The 20,995-nt window shown below is 43.1% G+C and overlaps 1 protein-coding gene and 1 long non-coding RNA gene across 4 annotated transcripts in view; both read right to left on the reverse strand.

Annotated features, from left to right (window-relative positions):
• The window catches only part of EIF2D (eukaryotic translation initiation factor 2D), a 21,836-nt gene extending 15,573 nt beyond the window's left edge, over positions 1-6,263 (reverse strand). For all 3 annotated transcript variants that reach the window (XM_010854202.1, XM_010854203.1, XM_010854204.1), the window contains exons 1-4: positions 6,028-6,263; positions 4,901-5,091; positions 2,990-3,073; positions 2,429-2,519 (exon numbers count right to left, since the gene is read on the reverse strand). In XM_010854202.1, the coding sequence (XP_010852504.1) occupies positions 2,429-2,519; positions 2,990-3,073; positions 4,901-5,091; positions 6,028-6,083 (422 nt within the window). In that variant the 5' untranslated portion in view covers positions 6,084-6,263. The remainder of the gene's footprint in view (positions 1-2,428; positions 2,520-2,989; positions 3,074-4,900; positions 5,092-6,027) is intronic.
• Positions 6,264-8,521: 2,258 nt separating this feature from the next.
• The window catches only part of LOC104998827, a 30,327-nt gene continuing 17,853 nt past the window's right edge, over positions 8,522-20,995 (reverse strand). Inside the window, exon 3 of the long non-coding RNA XR_826514.1 lies at positions 8,522-9,581. This is a non-coding gene — a long non-coding RNA (uncharacterized LOC104998827). The remainder of the gene's footprint in view (positions 9,582-20,995) is intronic.

Raw genomic sequence — 20,995 nt, forward strand, 5'->3', positions numbered from 1 at the left:
CAAAAATCCCTTGACCAAATATCCCTCCTGGGTAAGTAACTCATCTACTGATATTATCACTGTTTTATCCCTATTACAAATCAAACCCAGACAGGACTCAGAAGGATATTTAAAAGTTCTCTTTCTTTAATTTCAAAAATATAAATTATTCGTGCAGGTTCAATCCCTGGTCAGGGAAATAAGATCCCACATGCCATGCAGGAAGGCCAAAAAGTAAAGGGAGAGCCTTCCTATTTGCAAGTTGAGAAGGGAGGTCTTTCCCACGCCATAAAGTAGGCTGATGAGTGCCGCCGGGAAGAAAGAAGACAGACGTGTGGAATCAAATAGAGGTTCCTTCTGAGTTAGCTCTTGTAACAGGGCTTGCTCTGTGTAGCCATCTAAGAACTGAATGTGTGCATAATATCCAAAAAAAGAAGACCACACATTTACAATAACTACAGAAAACTCCCAAAGCCCAAATGGCAAATCTCTGTCATCCCAGTGTAACTCAAGTGTTGCTCACACACTGCCCATAAGGATCAGTGTCTAGCTGTCGAACAGTAGGGGAATATACAAGCCCGGCAAGGTTGCCTGGACCCAGGGGAGAAGATTCAAGGGCTGAATTCCCAACACCTGAACTGCAAAAAAAAAAATCTGCTAATCTGGTGGCTCCACTTACTGTGCCCATGGGTCAGTCCTGCCACAGAATCTTTGAATTTGGCTTCTTTCCCAGTTCCTAAAAGAAGGGTCTTTGTCTTCCACCTTTGGAAGGGCTCAAAATCTTCAGTCTCGAATATGGCCTGATCCTCTGCCATAAACCACCCAGGCTTCATTCCCACATACATTCTAAACGTCAAACTAAGCCGGCCAAATACACATTTCCATCGTTTTCTCCTATCTGGGACAGAATACTGGGCGTGGGGTGGGGGAAACAATAATATCACCATTCTTTTCAACAGCTAGGTTTTGCTACATGTAAACAGGATGGAAACCTTTCTAGGCGCTTGGTGCCAAAAGGGTCAAGGAAAATAGGAGACTATGAGCAGCAAAAATAAGATCTTTAAACACTGACACCCCCACCCCCCACCCTCAAGGCCTACAATCTTTCTCCCTCAAAAAGGCAATGAGTAAAATAATGAGATGTCACTTTTCGTTCAGGATGACACAAATGAATATAACCCATCATATCCAGTGTCGGGGAGCACGTACGGAAACAGGCTCCATGTACCCTGCAAGTGGAGTGAAAACCAGCAGGGTTTTTGTAGGGCAACAGAAGACGTGCACGATCGTCACGTGCACGATCTGCTTTAGGGACACACTGGCACTGGTGTCCCCAGAAGCATTAGGAAGCTCTTGTTTGTGACAAAGCAGAGGCAACCACACTGTCCACCGGGAGACGACCTTCTCCATCACCCCACAGCGGGGAAGATGGTTCAGCTTATCTGTGCTTGCTGACGTGGACAATATTCACACGATCTGAACTGAAAAAATACTAGGGATAGAGTTTGTTTGTTTGTATTTTTAAACATACACAACCCACATCAGACATTTTATATGCACATATGCACTGAAGAAGGCTGGGAAAGCTGTGCATCAGAATGATAATGGTTACTTCTAGAGAAAAGAATTATGGGGTGAGTGGGTTTTGATTTTTCATAACTGTTCATATGATTATTTCCTAATTTATTTTAAATAAATTTTAATAAAATTTTAAATAAATTGTATTTATTTAGTGCACTGATGGCCAAACCATCCTATAAATAGGTTAAAAAAAAATCACTGAATTGTACAGTTGAAATAGGTGAATTTTACAATATATAAACTCTATCTCCCTCAATTAATCTATTAAAAATAATTAAAAGATGATGATGATGTGGATGTCAGACTAAAACAGTCCTGAAGTCATGGAAGGCAGGAAAGCAAGAAAACATCACAGGAGACTAAGACGACGTGACAACTAAATGCCAGGTGGCACCCTAGCCTGGATCCTTGAACAAAAGAAATCTTTAAATACATATACATAGTGGGAAAAGCAGGAAAATATGAATAAACTCTGTAATAGTGTCAACAGGATTGAACCAATGTTAATTCCTTAGTTTTGATAACTGTACTGTGGTTATATATGATGTTATCAAGACAAGAGGCTGGGTAAGAAGTATATCAGGACTCTGTACTATTTTTGCAACTTGTCTGTAAATCTAAAAAAAAAATTTTTTTAATGAGAAAAAAGAGTAAATTTTATAAAGGAGAAGGCAGCAGCAGGAACTAATATACTTGGCCCAGATGTGTGCACACTCCACAGGCTCACTGCCATTTCCACTCTCGGGATTTTTCAGGACGAATTTGTTTTCTCTAATCCTTTCTCCACATGCTGTGAAGCTGTCATTCCCACCCCTCCCAAGTTTTCCCTAAGTTTGCCCCCCAGAGGCACAGCTGACCCGCACAGTACCTGTTCCCCACCAACGCAACGGCACAGAGGTCACCCTTCTGTACCTGAGGCAGGCCAGCAGGGGGCACCACCAGTCCCGGCAGCATCAAATCTGCAGCAAACAAAAGCATCACAGCTAATTCCACAGATTACTTCATTGTTCATTCATTCAGTCCATAAATGTTCATTAACTATCAACTACATTATTCATAATGAAAATAGAAAGCGGCAGCTTGAGTACCAGACCACCCTTTGGGAGGCTAGTGGTCAAACTGAAGGACCAAGCTGAGGGTCTAGTTGTGGTGATCTATCTGAGTCTGGTTTCCCCAAGTCATCTTATTAACCTAAAGGACAGCCAACGGCGGCTCACAAGGCACGTCATGTCACTCATCTTTTTTAAGCCTTACAGCAGGATCTCTGAGGCCCAGGGAGTCTGTGGAAGCAGCCAAGTGAGAGATGCAACAGACATGGGGGGAAACTCCATTCTTCATATGAATGCACGAAATGGTACGCTTATTAAAGTAGTTGGTTTTTTTGAAGTAGGTTTTAGACAGTATCCAGAATATAAGAAAATACTCTTACCTGCTCCCCCAACCAATTTTTCGAGCACCAGAGGCCATGTTGTAAACGTTGGTAGAAGATCGGGATAAGACCACAAGGTATACACTGTCCAAAGAGAGGGTCAGAAAACACTTACTGCCAAGAGTCAATCCTCTGGGAATGGGCAAAGCCAAACACTAGGCCATGTTCATCAAAATATAGAAAAGACACTCAACTCAAAGCTAGAGAGCGGGTTGTGGGGGGATGTCCAAAAAGCTGCTTTCTTTTTTTAAAGTAGGTTACCCCAAGTTTGTGAAGCAGTTTATATGTCACATGCTATTTATTTTAGAATCTTTGCTTCCTTTAGCCCGAGAGATCCGATTCTTTACATACTGAGTTCTTTGCAGTAGTTTCTCTCAATATGTGATCTTGAGAAGTTATCATTTTTACTGGTAGGAAGACACACATGAAGTGAACTGCAGCTTTAAGAGATTAACTGCTAAAGTTGGATATTTACATGTAAGGCTAAAACTAGTGATTAGGTGAACATCTGCTTTTGCCTGTCCAGTATCCCTTTCCCCTACTCTGGGAATCAAGTGCCCCTTTTCCTGTGGGAAACATTCCATACAGCTTACATGGGGCTGACTCCCTTCTTAAAGAGGCTGCAGCCTCGAAGAAGGCAGAGACTTAAGAAACTGGATGTCACTTGAGCCTTGAAGGCACCTATTGCTTCACCCGGACTGCAGGAGCAGAGGAAAAGGGCCACAGGGGATTCTGATCCACTGTCCCAGTGTAGGGACAGAGACCCAACAGGGATTTCATTTACGACCTCAGAAGCAAGTAATCCAAAACCAGAGCACCAGCCTATAAGACATTTTGAAAATTTTCACATTTATTATTTTTATTCCCTCTGTTTCCATAGCCATTAGCAGAGGCTTGTATGTGTACATACATACAAAAAGGGCGTGTATGTGTACAACAGCAAAGTAGGGTAAGGTAGGGGTGGCCGGGGGTAAGAAACCGCACTGCATTGCTAAAGCCAAGCTGGGAGGAAGAAAAGCCCCAAAGGACAAAGTAGATGTCACCAGGAAAGGAAAAAAGAAAAAGACACTGACTCTGTGAGACCCGTAAGGAAAGCAAGCAACAAAATCCTGAGAGCCACAGAGAGCATAAGAAAGAATTCTGGTGAGATGTCTCAACCAAAGTCCATCACTAAGACAGCTGGGTATGGAGTTTAATTCACCTTCTTTCCCATCATAGTACCTCTTCAGTATCTTAAGAAAAGTGCACCAGTGGCAGTTTTAAGAAACATGTTTTACATGCCCTGAAACTTCAGGGGCTTCCCTGGTAGTTCAGCTGGTAAAGAATCCGCCTACAATGCAGGAGACCCTGGTTTGATTCATGGGTTGGAAAGATCACCTGGAGAAAGCATAGGCTACCCACTCCAGTATTCCTGGGCTTCCTTGGTGACTCAGTTGGTAACAGAATCTGCCTGCAATGCAGGAAACCTGGGTTTGATCCCTGGGTTCAGAAGATCCCCTAGAGAAGGGAATGGCTACCCACTCCAGTAATCTGGCCTGGAGAATTCCATGGACTAAACAGTCCATGGGGTCACAAAGATCTGACATGACTAAGCGACTTTCATTTCACTGAAACTCCACCCTTTTCAAGACCTCTGCTCCATTCCTAGTCAACCCTCTAGAAACAAGTGTTTCTTCACGTTAGCATTTCCCTCGGCAACAACCCTTGCTTTGTGTTAGCCCTTTTTTCCCCTCCATTCTATAGCAGTTTCTGGTTTTGTATGATTCAATTCTAGGGACGCAAAACAAACAAAAATTCTTAGGGAGATTTTGCATTCATTTGTTTTAAGGAAGACAGGTTAATGGAAGAAACAAGGAGAAACAAGTATTAGGCAGAGACCACAGTAAGGGCATCTCCATGCCACTGCCATACCTGTTGGATACAGATTTTTCTCCAGTTCAAACAGGATGGGGTTACCACCACTCACATACACAGTCACTGCATCTCCTCTGTGAGCATACAGCTTTACAATGTTGAGCTCTTCCTTTCCAGGCACTAACTCAGAGACCTGATCGGTTCCAAGAGTGGGGAAAACAGCTGCCACATCAGCCCGAAGCTTTCTCCTGCAGAGGGCACACATATCTGGTATGAAGGCTGCCTGCATAGATTTTAATAAATATTGAGGACTCAGAAAGACTTACTATAAAGTCATGAGGACCAAGAAGTCTGGTTGATGATGCCCTATTCTCACACACTCTTCCAAAACATCCCATTATCTTTCTCATCCAGTGTCTCATCTATTTTCACATGTTCCTGAGGCATGTCTTTGCACTTCACAAAGAAAGAAAGAAATAACTGAGACCCGGTGAGCAGTCCAAGTTAGCCTGCCACTGGAAACTCAGTCCTGCCTTCCTGACTCCACGCATAGCTCTTGGATCTGCCCCTTTCTCATATATGGCTGGCAAATCGAACAGCTTATGATCAAACAGATACACCAGGGCATCAAGAATGACAACTAGAAAACACTGGTTCTAAAATCCCCAAGGTGATATCTGCCTTTGCAACACTGTCTGAACAGATACAGTTACCACCTATGGCTCATCCACTTCACCTCACCTTCCATGTGTCTCTCCCGCCAGATATGAGAAGTGACTAGACACTTCTCATATACTTGTAGTTCTCTGTACCCCGTCCAATCTCTCCCAAGGGACTCAAAGCTCCAAGTAGGGGAGGGATCCCGTAATCCTTCATTTCTGCAACATCCACGACACTTTGAACAGACTGCAGTCAATACGCGGTGCCTGAATTACGTTTCTTTCAAACTCAGTAGAATATCCCAAAAAAGACAGCCTGGGAGATAACTCGGGCCTCCTCTCCCATTTTCACCCTCAAAATATGTCTAACTCACCCTTGCCCCGCTCTGGGGTCCCTTCTCCGGCTGTGCCCCTCGGCCTCCACCCCAGGTCGGCTGACCGAGCACAGAAAGGCTGCGAGCCGGCCAAGCTCGAGAGACGCTGGGGTGCCCTCGTGGGCAGGCACGGGACCCTCTTCCCACTCACCTGTCCGACCCCTTGATGGCCGTGTTGGACTTGACACGAAAGGCCTTGGCAAACATGTCCGCTGGAGTGGCCTGGGGAAGAGAGGGAGACCACAGACGCCGCGAGCTGTCAGGAAAGCGGACGCACGTCGGCTGCCAGGCCCGCGGCCCTGGGGGCAGCCATGCTGAGGCCCGGCTAGGAAAGCGGCCCGGCTGGAAACCGGGCCCGCTCAGCTTCGCGGCCGCCTCTAGCGGCAAGGCCGGGAACTGAAGCCCGGTAGGCGGGACTGTGATTCCTGCGCAGAGCGGTGCACCGCCCCCCTTCATCCTGGCCGCCTGGTTCTGCGCCTGCGCCAGCGGCAGGCGCGCGTCCCTTTGTAGTAACGCTTCGGCCCTGGTTCTGCGCCTGCGCGAGCGCCAGGCGCGGGTCCCGCTTGCAGTAACCCTTCGGGACCGAGAGATTTGGTTCATTTCCACTCCATTAGCGCCGTGGTGTGTCAGGCCCTCTGCCAGCTCTCATCCCATTCAATTTAGTTTAGCTGCACTAAGTTAATTGAACTTTTGGGTTTTATTAAAATCGCAGACCTCTTGAATGCTTTTCTTAAGGGCTTTGGTTTATTAAGATCTTTACATTTCATTGTAGACTATGGGCCACAGCTGGAATTCTGAGATTTTTCTCCTCCCTGTTTTTTTTTTTTTAATTTACATGATGTGATAATAACAAGGAATCCACTTTAGTCCCAAATTTGACCTCCTACTGAGAGGGGAAAACTATACAAATGATCTTCTAATCTGTTATTTAAAACAGCTTTGGACATCTTTATGTACTTTTTACATTCTGGCTTTCCAGGTGGCTGCAGTGGTAAAGAATCCTGCTGCCAATGCAGAAGACGCAAGAGATGAGGCTTCCATCCCTGGGTGGGGAAGATTACCTGGAGTAGGAAATGTCAAACTGCTCCAGTATTCTTGCCTGGAAAATTCAATGGACAGAAGAGCCTGGGGGGCTACAGTCCACTGGGTCACAAAGAGTTGTAAGTGACTGAGTGACTAAGTATGCACCCATGTACGTTTTTGCATTTAGGCATTATTTCAGGGGTGGGGTGTTTCCAAAGCAATTTTTAAAAAGTAGAGTGCTCAAGAAAGAATAATTTTTGAGACCTAGTAAGATCAAATTACGGTTTGGCTTCTCCCTAGCAGTTTGATCTTTGCCAATGGTTTATCCTTTCTGAAACTCTTACATTCTCCACCTCACCTTCTGTGAGAAACAATTGAGATAATGTATGTAATATGCTTCACAGTGTTTTGAAATTTTCCAATAAATTGTAGATATTATCCAAAACAAAGAAAAAAAATCAGTCTCAGACAGAAGTGAGAGTATGGGTTTCCCTGAAAGGGATCACTGTGTACCCTGGAGACATAAATTTAAACACCTGGGGTCCTGGCCCCTACTCAGTTGAATTTTGCTTATGAAAATTTCAGAGCAGAGTGTCCATCCACCCAGAAAAAGAATCCTAATTGCTTTCATCTGATGACACAGTTACATAAAGGAGAGGCCCACCTTGGCTATATAAAGATTAGATCGTCAGCAGTCTCTGCCCACCACCACTTCTGCCTCTAATGTGGGGCCAGCCCCAACTCCAGCTCCTCCTACACTTCTGACCCATCATGCCTTTATTCTGAGCCACCCAGCCACAAAGTCAAAGTCAGAGGACCCCAGAGGAGGGGAGGGCCGTAGATCCTTGTTCCCTTGGGCTCCCACCCAGTCACACTCAGAGGCTGTGATGCCAGACTCTGTGCTGTTGACCAGGCCTATTGCAATATAGCCACCAAAGCAATCTCTGTCCAAGGAGCTGAGGAAGGTTATTCAAGGGAGGATTAGAAATTTCAAGCTAGGAAAACTATTGTACATAGCAGATGTCCTGGATAAGAAGTCATAAATTATCAACCTAATAATTAATTTGTGGTTGACAAGTAGGAGCCAAGACCCAAGGGGACCTGCCTGGAAACTGTGCTGTGAGTGCCCTGACTTCCTGCTGTGAGTGCAAGCCTTGCAGCACCACAGATAAGATAGGGGACAAATCTTGGGACTCTTGAGCCCCTGGAAGGGGCCCTGGCCAACCAAGCTCCCTGCTTAACATTCCAAATTTTACACTACAAAACAAACAGCACTAACATGAAACCAGAGCTGCAATTTTCTCACAGATTGATGATGATACTAGTTTGTGTCATGGGATTATAAGTGCGAACCCTGAACTGCAATCTTTGAAGTCTCACCCATAGAACGGGGTGCTGCCTGGAACCTCTTTCCAATTGGGACTCCAGATGTGCTGTGACCCGGGACTTCCCAGCACTGATTAAGTCTGGATGTTTGTCAAAACCCAATTTGGTGATGTATCCTCTGCTCTTTCTATTTCTTTTTCTTTTAATGTTAGTACATTGAAAGTAAGCTAGATAGCTCTCTAATAAATATTAGTATTATTTATTTGTATAAAACAAGTGGCTTATTTTGTTAATGAATCCTTTGAACCTGAGATGAAAGTGAAAACTTTTGGCAAAACAGTATGATGCCTACCTGTCCTTTCTCTTTTCTCGGACTGCTCAAACTAAATAGTCAACTGGGCATGTAAAAAAATCTCTTTTCATTGCCTCCCCCAAATTCACATACCCAAAAACTAGTGAATTTGAAGATATCAGGTGGGGCCTGTAGGAAGCCTCAGACACTGGCAATTGGGCAAAAAAATATTTGTAGAGCTGCTTGCAAGCAAAACCTTTTATGTCTCAGAAAGTTAACGTTATCTCCTTCCCTAGGATAAACCTGGAAGGTACTGATCGAAGGTTTCTGTGGAAGAAACCTGTTGTTGGAAACTCTCAGAACCTCCCAGACTACGAAAACACCACAGATGACCCGCATTCCCAGGGACTTTTGAGCTCAGAGCTGGATGTCTGTGTTGAAGAGAAGGGAAAAGCCAAGTGCAGGGGGTGACAGAGGAGGAACGGAAGCCCTGCCGCCTGCAGGGGGCTTCCTGTTGTGGCTGTAAGAAGGAAGACCAGGCAGGGGATGGGCAGTCTAGATGCAAAGCTCTGGGGCTGAGTCAAGATGCTTCTAAACTTCAAAGTCAGGATTTCGAAAAGTACCAGACCTTCAGAGAAATGTTCCGTTTTAATCTTGCCTAATATATCAATACTTCTAGATCCCGTGATCAAACCTAGAGCTAGAACCTCCTAGATCGTACAACAGAGGCTGGGGACAAGCGCTGGGCTTATTTTACAGGATGTCACAGTTCCTCTGGTTTTGTGCTGTCTGTCCATAGCATAGCCAAGCCCAGACAGGCTGGATGTTATCATTTTGTTTCTGGAGGCAAGAGAATTTCCAGAACCTGGGATTGGGCAACACTCTGGAGTATGAGAAAGCTGGATGTTTAGAGGTGGATGTACAGAGCGGGGAAACTGGGGAAGAAAGGCAGGAGCATCGGCTTCTGTCTGCAGAGGTTGATGTCTGCTTCGTTTGGGTGAACATCTTTGCTCGGCTCAGTGATGTCAGCCCAGCCTAGGAGTCAGGACCAGCCTGCAGAGAGCCTGTAAATTAAGAGCGGAGACAGAGTTGACATGAAAGTATGTACTGCATCTAGTCACTGCCCCACTGCCCTGCTCATCTACCTCCTTCCATTCCACTGTCCCTCCAGTGACACAGGATTAATGACGGGGAAAAACACCTTGTGACAATCGAGGCAGAGATTGGAGGGATGCAGTCACCAGTCAAGGAGTGCCAAGGGCTGCCAACAGCAGCACAGGTGAGAGAGACATGGAACGTGGCCTTCAGAGTCTCCAGGGAGCCCACCCTGCTGACACTTTGGTTTTATATATATGTGTGTATATATATATATATATTTTTTTCTTTTTTAAGATAAATTTATTTATTTTTGGGCTGGGTCTTCATTGCTGCGAGGGCTTTTCTCTAGTTGCCGCGAGCAGGCGCTAGTCTGCAGTTGTGGTGTGTGGGCTTCTTATGGCAGTGGTTTGTCTTGTTGTGAGCGTGGGCTCCAGGGCACGTGCACTTCAGGGGTTGCCCTGAGTGGACTCATTAGCTGTGGTTCCCAGGCTGTAGAGCCCAGGCTCAATAGCCGTGGCCCATGGGTTCAATGGCTCCCAGTATGGAACCTGGGATCTTCCCAGACCAGGGATTGAACCTGTGTCTCCTGCAATGGCAGGGGGACTGTTTACTACTGGGCCACCAGAGAAGCCCTTAATATTTATTTATTTGGCTGTACCAGGTCTTAGTTGAGGCCTGTGGGGTCTAGTTTCCTGACCAGGGATCAAACCTGGGTCCCCTGCATTGGGAGCACGGAGTCTTAGCCACAGGGAAGTCCTGACACTTTAGACTTCTGGCCTCCCGAACTGCTGAGAGAATAAATTTCTGTTGTTGTTAGCCATAGAATTTGTGATAATTTGTTACCACAAACTAATACAAGAGAAACTAATATAAGCCCTGTGAAACTAATACAAGAGAAATAAAAACACATCCTCACAAAAAGATCTGTGTGCAATGTTCATAGAAACTTTATTCATAATAGCTCCGAACTGGAAACAGCTCACATGTTCACTGACAGGTGACTGGATAAACGTGGTAAATCCATTCAGTGGACTCATACTCCTTAAGAAAAAGAATAAGTGACTGAGATAAACACCCATATGGGCAAATCTCAGAAGCAACTTGTTGAGAGAAAGAAGCCAGACACTAAAGAGAACATACTGTAACTCCATTTATATGAAACTCAAGAACGAGCACCCACTCCAGTGTTCTTGCCTGGAAAATTCCATGGACAGAGGAGTCTGGGGGGCTACAGTCCATGCGGTCACATAGTTGGACACGACTGAGCACGCATGCATGCACAGGAACAAGCAACGCTAATCTATGGCAGTTGTCTCTGAGGCAACATCATTAACTGGAAAGGGGCCCAAGGGAACTTTTTGAGGTAATAGAAACAGTCTATATCTTGATTGGGGTATGTGTTTCACAGGGGTACAAATTGGTCAGAACTCATCAAAATATACACTTAAGATCTGTGCATTTACTGGGTGTAAAATTTACCTTAATGGTAACTAAAAAAATCCAAAAATAAAAAAAGTGGGGAATACGATTATATGGACTTGAATGTATGTGAGAGTTTGTGTTTCCAGGAAAAAGGTAGAAAAGGGGAATTACTTGGTAATTACTTGGTAAAAGGTAGAAGAGGGTGATTTTTTTCCAAGATCAGATTTCAAGTCTAATCCAAAGTAGTTCAGATAAAGATTTTATTCCTACCTGTAGGGTTGCCAGATTTAGCAAACAAAAATAGGTGTCCAGTTAAATTTGAATTTCAGATGTATAATTTCTTGTATCACTGTATCCCAAATCTTGCATGAGACATATTTGTACCCTACCTATGATTCTGTCATATAGTGAGAATATGCTTGTAATCTGTGAGGTCCAGCCCAGGAAAGGCAGGTAAAGCCAGAGAAAAAAGGACTATCCTAGGAAGGTGAGTGGAAATTCCTATAGTAGGTATAAGTTCAATGACTGATTGAATCTGTGAGAGCTGATTCTTGGGGACTAAAAAACAAAAAGGGGCTAGGGCATGCAGATTATGGTGTGTGGATGGATCTGAGTCCTCTGTGCACCTAGCAATGGGCTTTGCCTATAAAAGACACCTGAAAAAAATCTGATTTTGGTGCACATAATCTGGAGGACAGGAAGTAGAAACTATGGGTTTGGGATCATATTCACATTGATGCTATTTCCTGCAAAGCTTAGGCAGTCTACAAAGAAAGCTATTTGTTTAAACAGAGACTGCATGAGAGAAGATGATGCTTGCCTTCTAATCATCAAATCCCAGGGAAAACAAAAATGTTCTCATTGCTTTTTTAGAGGTCAGCTTTAAAAAGTCATATTTCCTTTCCATTACTCTCTAGTTCCCAGGGCCATGGTACTTCTGGGAATGTTGGTGTGAGGACACATTGTTCTTCAGTGAGCCTTTTATTTTTTTCTATTTTTGGCCACACAGCACAGCTTGTGGGATATTAGTTCCCCAACCAGGGATCAAACTCAGGCCCCTTCAGCAAAAGCACCAAGCCCTGACCACTGGACCGCCAGGGAATTTCCTCAGTGAGCCTTTCTTAACCTTCATACTCAGTAGGGTGAAGGAGCACAAACCAGATTATAGATGGAGTTTTCTAAAGTTATCTTTTTCCTTATTGAGAACTGTGATTTCCTGATTCACTTGTGCTTTCTGCTTCCAAGGAGGACAGCAGATGTAAAAAGCTCAGGTGAGGGAGCAAGCCCTGGGGCTCTCTCTGAACAGCGGAGAAACCCACCAGGAGCTCAGGAAGCCTGAAGAAAAGAGGCTGCTTTCCAGGGCCCGCCAGAAGTATACTTTGTGATCTCTGTGGCTCCTTGAGGGGTCTTACTGCAGAAAGACTGTTTCTTCATGAGCAAGACCAGGCTTTTGTCTTAAAAAGCAAGCAAACAAATAAAAGTGAAGACTTCCCTGCATCAGGTGACCAGCAAGCACAATTTTGAAGGGAGGAGTGGATTTTAAGATGGAGATTTCCATTTATCAGGGACTGGTTTCTAAAATTCTGGCGACATTGTCATCTTTACTGAGAGCCTCCTATGTGCTTGGTATTGTACTTGATGGGGGGGATATGAAGATTATCAATAAAACAAATTCCTGTCTTAGGGAGTACGACAGACCCGTGCATGCATCGTTATAATCAAAGCCAGTGGAAGTACCTGGAATTCCTTCATACCTAGATATGTGCTTATTTGTTTAGAGGAGAGAGGGACTGAGCTGGCCAGGGAAAAGGGCAGAGAAGATCTCCAGCTTTAAGACCTCGAATCCCTGCAGACAACAGTACCAGCATCCTTAGAAGGCAATTTTGACATCATCAGTTTTTCTGAATTTTTGGGGGAATCTTACACTTGTCTCCTAACTGTCCCCACAAGGCACTTATCCAAGTATTTCTTCCAGGCACATATGGTTGTCTCCACTGGAGAAATCCAGATATAAACAGTATTCTCATTCATACATTTTCAGTTAATTTTAACTTTCCTAGTGGATTAACTCCCTGGGAAAATGTTTGACTACAACTTCCCTTAATCCAGCTTTTATTATGATACAAAGACATACATGAAATGAGAGGATTATGAACACGGAGACATATCGATAGGGCCCTTAGCGTTGGGATTAAATTATCTCGCATGGGGAATACTTCACCAATTGTTTTACAGAGCATACGAAGGGGGTGCATTTTTGATGGAGAGGGCAACCTGCCTGCCTCATTCAGGTGATGGCCGAGATGAATTGCACAGCCTGGCATCCAGACATTTGAGATCTGGGAAGGTGAAGATTTCCAGTAGCTAGGTGACCCAGTGCAAATTTTCAGGATTTAAGTGACATCAGAAAATCTGATCTCCATGTCCAGCTATAGCAAATATCAGTGGGTTTTGCTGCCCAACATCCATTCATGCCTTTCCTGGAACCTGCTCTAGCGGTTTTTCTCTGGAGAATTGCTATCTCCCTAACTCCTTGTCCTATGTACTTCAGATGACACTGCTTTTGGCTCCAGGTGGCTCCAGCCTGACCAATTACAGCATTGCATTTTCCTAGTCAGAGATTTGGTTCAAGAATGGAGCCAATCAAAGCCAACAACATACAGTTAGACTTCGTGGAGACTACTGAGAGAGCTTTTCCACTAAGTTGATCCTGGAAGTGCCACTAGGCAGCCTGAGAATGAAGCCAGTGTGGAGACAAGCAATAAGGAGGGAACAGGCACACGCCATGCCTGAATTTAGCCCTATTGCTTTTAAAAATTATTTTCAAATGTTTATAAGACATTTTCTTTAAGCAGTTCTAGTTGGGTTTTTTATATTTGCAATAGAAGAAGCCCTGACCTGTACACTAGGTGACAGAGAGCAAGTTTCCTTGGCCCAGGTGCCGTGAATGGAGCAGGTTTAGTGGGCTTCAGAGGTCCAGGTAACTCAGTAGGACTTGGTCTCCAAGGTCTACACTAGTGAGTTCCAAACTTTATTGATGAACAACAGCCACCACAAACATATTAATGGAGCTCCTTACCAAGAAATTCTTGATCACACTATCTAGAGAAATGGAGGATAGGCAGGAATTGATGTTTTTCAAAAGTACCCATAGACATTTATCTGTTGCAGCACCCCAAAATTTAGTAGCTTAAAATAACAATAACTGTGTCTGTTCACAGTCCTCGAGGCGCTGCTGACCTGGTTTTTCTGTTCGCTTTGCTTGGGATCCTGATGGGGCTGCTATTATCTGTCAACTCATTTCCTCTCTTGCTAGCAGTTGATGTTGGTTGAGGGTTCTCCACTAATCTAGCTCAGATTTGTCCACATGGTGGCAGCATCTGAATGAGAGAGAGCAAGAAGGAAGGAAGAAAAGGAGAAAAAAAAGAAACTGTGAGGTCTCTGAGGCCTAAACTCATAACCACACAAGACCAATTTTGTTGCATTCTATTGGTCACAGCAAGTCACATGGCTAGCCAGAGTCAGGAGCTGGGAAACTACTCTTCACCACCTAATGGGAGCAGCTGTAAAGAATATGTGGCTGTGTTTAATTTACCATAGTACTCAAGCTTCTTAAGCTTTAATGTAACAAATTACCAAAAACTTAGTGGGTTAGAACAACACAGATGTAATATCTTACAGTTCTGAAGGCCAGAAGTCCTAAAATCAAGTTATTGGCAGAGCTGTCTTCTTTCTGAAGGCTTTATGGGAATCTGTTCCCTTGCTTTTTTCAGCTTCTAGAGGCCACTTTTATTCCTTGATTTGTGTCTCCTTCCTCGAGCTTTAAGACTGAAAACAAGCATCGTATATCCCATCCCTCCCCCCACTTCTGCTTCTGTTGTTACATCTTCTTTTCTAACCCTCCTGCCTCCCTCTTCCATATTATAAGATGCTTGTGATTACAGTGGGCCCATCCTGATAATTTAGGATAATTTCCCTAATTTAAGATCCTTAATAACATTTCAAAGTCCCTTTTGCCATATAAGGTGACTTACTGACAGGTTCTGGGGATCAGAACACAGACATATTTGGAAGACAGTATTCTGTCCACCACATTTGGGAATTTTATACCAAGGGAAACTGTCACACAATTCAAAGGATCCAGTGATCAAGTTTGGGTTACCTTGACAGGCTCTGAGAGCTCAGGTAGCCAAAGGACTGAGCTTTAGAATCAAGCAGACCAAGGTTTGGATTCTAGTTCACCATTGGGGGAAAAAAAAGAAACATACTGTGATAGTTGTGATTAAGTTTTATCTGGGACAAAATGAAAACTATATCCCAGGAGACAGCTTCTGTGATAACTCTGAGGGACTGCTCTGAAGTGGTAAGGGGGGAGATGAGTATATATATGATGATGGTAAAGAGGGATTCATGTAATCAAGTACACATTTTGGCAGAAGTTTGCTGTTAGTCACAAGAAACATATGTTTCCTTTTGAGAAGATATGAGAAGATGCAAGAAATTGGGCTTGTAAAACCTTCTCCTGAAAATATCTAACTAAATGAATGCCTGTTCTGCCAGTTTTTCTCAGAGCACAGTGCCTCACCCCTGATTTCCACCCTGAACCCCTTTCAGGGTAAGCCGCAGGGCAGCAACTACAGTGGCTTCATTCTTGCGGTGCCAGATGGCAGGTGATAGGTTTTAGTTGGCAGTGTCCGATCATGGTCATAAATTTGACCGTGGTTTGGGAGACATCTAGTGACTATTTTGTCCCACAGTGTTAAGGAACGGTTATTCCTAGGTCAGGTGAGGCTCTCAACATGCAAACTCAATGTGCTATTACCAGGCCAGGCGCTACTAATATAGTCAAATGTCTCTGAATCACAAGACAGTCTTACTAGTCTATTGTGGTCCAGGACACGATGCCCCCTCGTTGCTTTTTCTCACATCTAGAGTTACACTATATAACCATTGATCTAGTATAGAACTATCTATCTGGTCAACTGCTTCTAGTCCCCTGGTCATCATTTTATCAAACACTCAGTCACACACATTTGGTAATGCAAAAACAACAATTTTGTAAAACAGGAAAAATACAAATGATAGTAGTAATAGTAAGGTTATAAGTAAGAATTTAAGCCAAGAACTTCTATTAGGTGCAGCCAGTATATTCCCAGGTCATCTGACTTAGTCTGTTCTGTGCCAATCCTTATTTTTAAGGGAAGTTATATACTGGCATTGCCCATAAGGCACCCAACCCAATTCCCTACTGCTGTTAGCTGATTATCCTTTGTATGATTTAATTGTTCCTGACATACAGGAGCCTTTAAATTTAAATGTCCATAGCCTGGTGTTAACCACATAAATATATACTGCAATTGTGGGAGGTTCCTTCTAATAAAAACAGGAGGTTATAGTTTTTGACTGAGATTTGACTCCGTATTCTGATTGAGCTTGAGTGATCCTAAAAGAAAATTCATTTTTATAGTAGGAGTCAGAGCAGTTATTATTAATTGGCCAGGTGAGGGGGTCCCACTTAGTAATATCAATACTGGCCTAAAGAGAACTATAATTTCTTTATTCTAGAATAAATTTTCCTAAGGGTCACCCAGTTGGAACCTTCGAGTGGAGAAATCCACTAAAGTAGGGTATAAGTAGTTGATCATAAACCAAACAATTAGGTTAAATTCAAACTCTGCAGGAGACTGAAATATGTTTGGTTCATAAGCAAAGGTATGAGCAATTATCAGAGTAATTGGTATCCAGGCCTGGTCCAGAACCTTGGGTCAGCTGTCTGCTTCAGATGTCATCTTCTTCTCATTCTGGTCTGGTAGTTTCTCCTCCACTTGAGTCCTGTTTTAAGGTGATTTTAAGGTCAGCAGTCCTTTCTATAGGCCAGTGCAGTGCAGGGGCCCTTTCTAAGTGGAAACATTGGTCCAAGAGGCAATTTCCTTAAGTTTCACTGTGTCTGAGCTAGGTAAGAGTACAGAGTACCTGATAAAGGTCTTTCCATCTAGGTTGGAAATAGTCCGTTCAGTTCAGTTCAGTCGCTCAGTCATGTCCGACTCTTTGCAACCCCGTGAACCGCAGCACGCCAGGCCTCCCTGTCCATCACCAACTCCTGGAGTTTACCCAGACCCATGTCCATTGAGTCGGTGATGCCATCCAGCCATCTCATCCTCTGTCGTCCCCTTCTCCTCCTGCCTCCAATCCCTCCCAGCATCAGGGTCTTTTCCAATGAGTCAACCTTCATATGAGGTGGCCAAAGTATTGGAGTTTCAGCTTCAGCATCAGTCCTTCCAGTGAACACCCAGGACTGATCTCCTTTAGGATGGACTGGTTGGATCTCCTTGCAGTCCAAGGGACTCTCAAGAGTCTTCTCCAACACCACAGTTCAAAAGCATCAATTCTTCGGCGCTCAGCTTTCTTTATAGTCCAACTCTCACATCCATACATGACCACTGGAAAAACCATAGCTTTGACTAGATGGCTTTGTTGGCAAAGTAATGTCTTTTCTTTTTATTATGTTAAGTTGATCATAACTTTCCTTCCAAGGAGTAAGCGTCTTTTAATTTCATGGCTGCAATCTCCATCTGCAGTGATTTTGGAGCCCCCCCAAATAAACTCCACCTCTGTTTCCACTGTTTCCCCATCTATTTACCATGAAGTGATGAGACCAGATGCCATGATCTTCGTTTTCTGAAGGTCAAGTTTTAAGCCAACTTTTTCACTCTCCTCTTTCACTTTCATCAAGAGGCTCTTTAGTTCTTCTTCACTTTCTGCCATAAGGGTGGTGTCATCTGCATATCTGAGGTTATTGATATTTCTCCCGGCAGTCTTGCTTCCAGCTTGTGCTTCTTCCAGCCCAGCGTTTCTCATGATGTACTCTGCATAGAAGTTAAATAAGCAGGGTGACAATATATAGCCTTGATGTGCTCCTTTTCCTATTGGAACCAGTCTGTTGTTCCATGTCCAGTTCTAACTGTTGCTTCTTGACCCGCATACAGGTTTTTCAAGAGGTGGGTCAGGTGGACTGGTATTCCCATCTCTTTCAGAATTTTCCGGTTTATTGTGATCCACACAGTCAAAGGCTTTGGCATAGTCAATAAAGCAGAAATAGATGTTTTTCTGGCACTCTCTTGCTTTTTAAATGATGTCTTTTCCAGCATGCATAATCTCTGGCTGAAGGTCATGATGCATCTGATCTTCATCCAAAGATAGATTACTGAGATAAGCTTCAGAAACAAATTAGAATGTCCTTTTATTTTACAATAATATAACAGTAAGGAACTGACTTGGAACTGAGTCTTAGGCAGTAAGTACAGAGATAAATTAACAAAACCAGAATTTTTTTTTATTCAAAGATAATTGCTTTACAGAATTTTGTTGTTTTCTGTCAAACTTCAACATGAATCAGACAGAAGTTACATATATCCCCTCCCTTTTGAATCTCCCTCCTATCTCCCTCCCCATCCCACACCTCTAGGTTGACACAGAACACAGGGTTTCCCGAGTCATACAGCAAATTCCCGTTGCCTATCCGTTTTATATATGGTAATGTAAGTTTCCATGTTACTCTCTCCGTACATCTTACCCTCTCCTGGCCTCTCCCCATGTCCGTAAGTCTGTTCTCTATGTCTGTTTCTCCATTGCTGCCCTGTAAATAAATTCTTCAGTACCATTTTTCTAGATTCTGTGTATATGCATTAGAATACTACATTTATCTTTCTCTTTCTGACTCACTTCACTCTGTATAACAGGTTCTAGGTTCATCCACCTCATCCGAACTGATTCAAATGCATTCCTTTTTGTGGCTGAGTAATACTCCATTGTGTATATGTGCCACAGCTTCTTTATCCATGCATCTGTCAATGGACATCTAGGTTGCTTCCATGTTCTAGCTATTGTAAATAGTGCTGCAATGAACAGTGGGATACATGTGTCTTTTTCAATTTTGGTTTCCTCAGGGTATATACCTAGGACTGGGATTGCTGGGTCATATGGTGGTTTTATTCCTAGTTTTTAAGGAATCTTCATACCATCTTCCATAGTGGCTGTATCAGTTTACATTCCCACCAACAATGCAAGAGGGTTCCCTCTTCTCCACACCCTCTCCAGCATTTATTGTTTGTAGACTTTTTGATGTTGGCCATTCTGACTGGTGTGAGGTGATATCTCACTGTAGTTTTGATTTGCATTTCTCTAATAATGAGTGACGTTGAAAATCTTTTCATGTGTTGTTAGCCATCCTATATCTTCTTTGGAGAAAAGTCTGTTTAGGTCTTTTTCCCACTTTCTGATTAGGTTGTTTGTTTTTCTGGCATTGAGCTATATGAGCTGTTTGTATATTTTGGAAATTATTCCTTTGTCAGTTGTTTCATTTGCTATTATTTTTTTCCCATTCTGAGGGTTGTCTTTTCACCTTGCTTAGAGTTTCCTTTGCTGTGCAAAAGCTTTTGAGTTTAATCAGGTCCCACTAGTTTACTTTTGTTTTTATTTCTGTTACTCTAGGAGGTGAGTCATAGCAGATCTTTGGTTTATGTCATCGAGTGCTCTGCCTATGTTTTCCTCTAAGAGTTTTATAGTTTCTGGTCTTACATTTAGGTCTTTAATCCATTTTGAGTTTATGTATGGTGTTAGGAAGTGTTCTAATTTCATTCTTTTACATGGAACTGTCCAGTCTTCCCAGCACCATTTATTGAAGAGGCTGTCTTTACCCCATTGTATATTCTTGCCTCCTTTGTCAAAAATAAAGTACCCATAAGTGCATGGGTTTATTTCTGGGCTCTCTGTCTTGTTCCATTGGTCTATACTTCTGTTTTTGTGCCAGTGCTATACTGTCTTGATGACTGTAGCTTTGTAGTATAAGCTGAAGTCAGGAAGGTTGATTCCTCCAGCTCCATTCTTCTTTCTCAAGACTGCTTTGGCTATTTGGGGTCTTTTGTGTTTCCATATGAATTGTGAAATTTTTTGTTCTAGCTCTGTGAAAAATGCCATTGGTAATTTGATAGGGATTGCATTGAATCTCTAGGTTGCATTTGGTAGTATAGTCATTTTCACAATATTGATGCTTCCTACTCAGGAACATGGAATATCCCTCCATCTGTTTATGTCATCTTTGATTTCTTTCATTAGTGTCTTATAATTTTCTGTGTACATTTCTTTTGTCTCCTTAAGTAAGTTTATTCCTAGGTATTTAATTCTTTTTGTTGCAATGGTGAATGGGATTAATTCCTTAATTTCTCTGATTTTTCATTGTTAGTATATAGAAATGCAAGTGATTTCTGTGTATTGATTTTGTATCCTACAACTTTGCTAAATTCACTGATTAGCTCTAGTAGTTTTCTGATACTGTCTTTAGGGTTTTCTATGTACAGTATGTCATCTGCAAACAGTGAGAGCTTTACTTATTTCCTGATCTGGATTCCCTGTATTTCTTTTTCTTCTCTGATTGCTGTAGCTAGGACTTCCAGAACTATGTTGAATAATAGTGGTGAAAGTGGACACCCTTGTCTTGTTCCTGATCTTAGGGGGAATGTTTTCAGTTTTTCACCATTGAGAATATAATGTGTGCTATAGGCTTATCATATACGGCCTTTACTAGGTTGAGGTAGGTTCCTTCTATGCACATTTTTTTGAAGAGTTTTAATCATAAATGGGTGCTGAATTTTGTGAAATGCTTTTTCTGCATCTATTGAGATTCAGTTTAGTTCAGTTCAGTCGCTCAGTCGTGTCCGACTTTTTGCGACCCCATGAATCGCAGCACGCCAGGCTGTCCATCACCAACTCCCAGACTTCACCCAGACTCACATCCACCGAGTCAGTGATGCCGTCCAGCCATCTCATCCTCTGTCGTCCCCTTCTACTCCTGCCCCCAATCCCTCCCAGCATCACAGTCTTTTCCAATGAGTCAACTCTTTGCATGAGGTGGCCAAAGTACTGGAGTTTCAGCTTTAGCATCATTCCTTCCAAAGAAATC

The sequence above is a fragment of the Bison bison genome, unplaced genomic scaffold (genome assembly GCF_000754665.1).
Source record: "Bison bison bison isolate TAMUID 2011002044 unplaced genomic scaffold, Bison_UMD1.0 scf7180017864338, whole genome shotgun sequence".
Classification (NCBI taxonomy): Eukaryota; Metazoa; Chordata; class Mammalia; order Artiodactyla; family Bovidae; genus Bison; species Bison bison.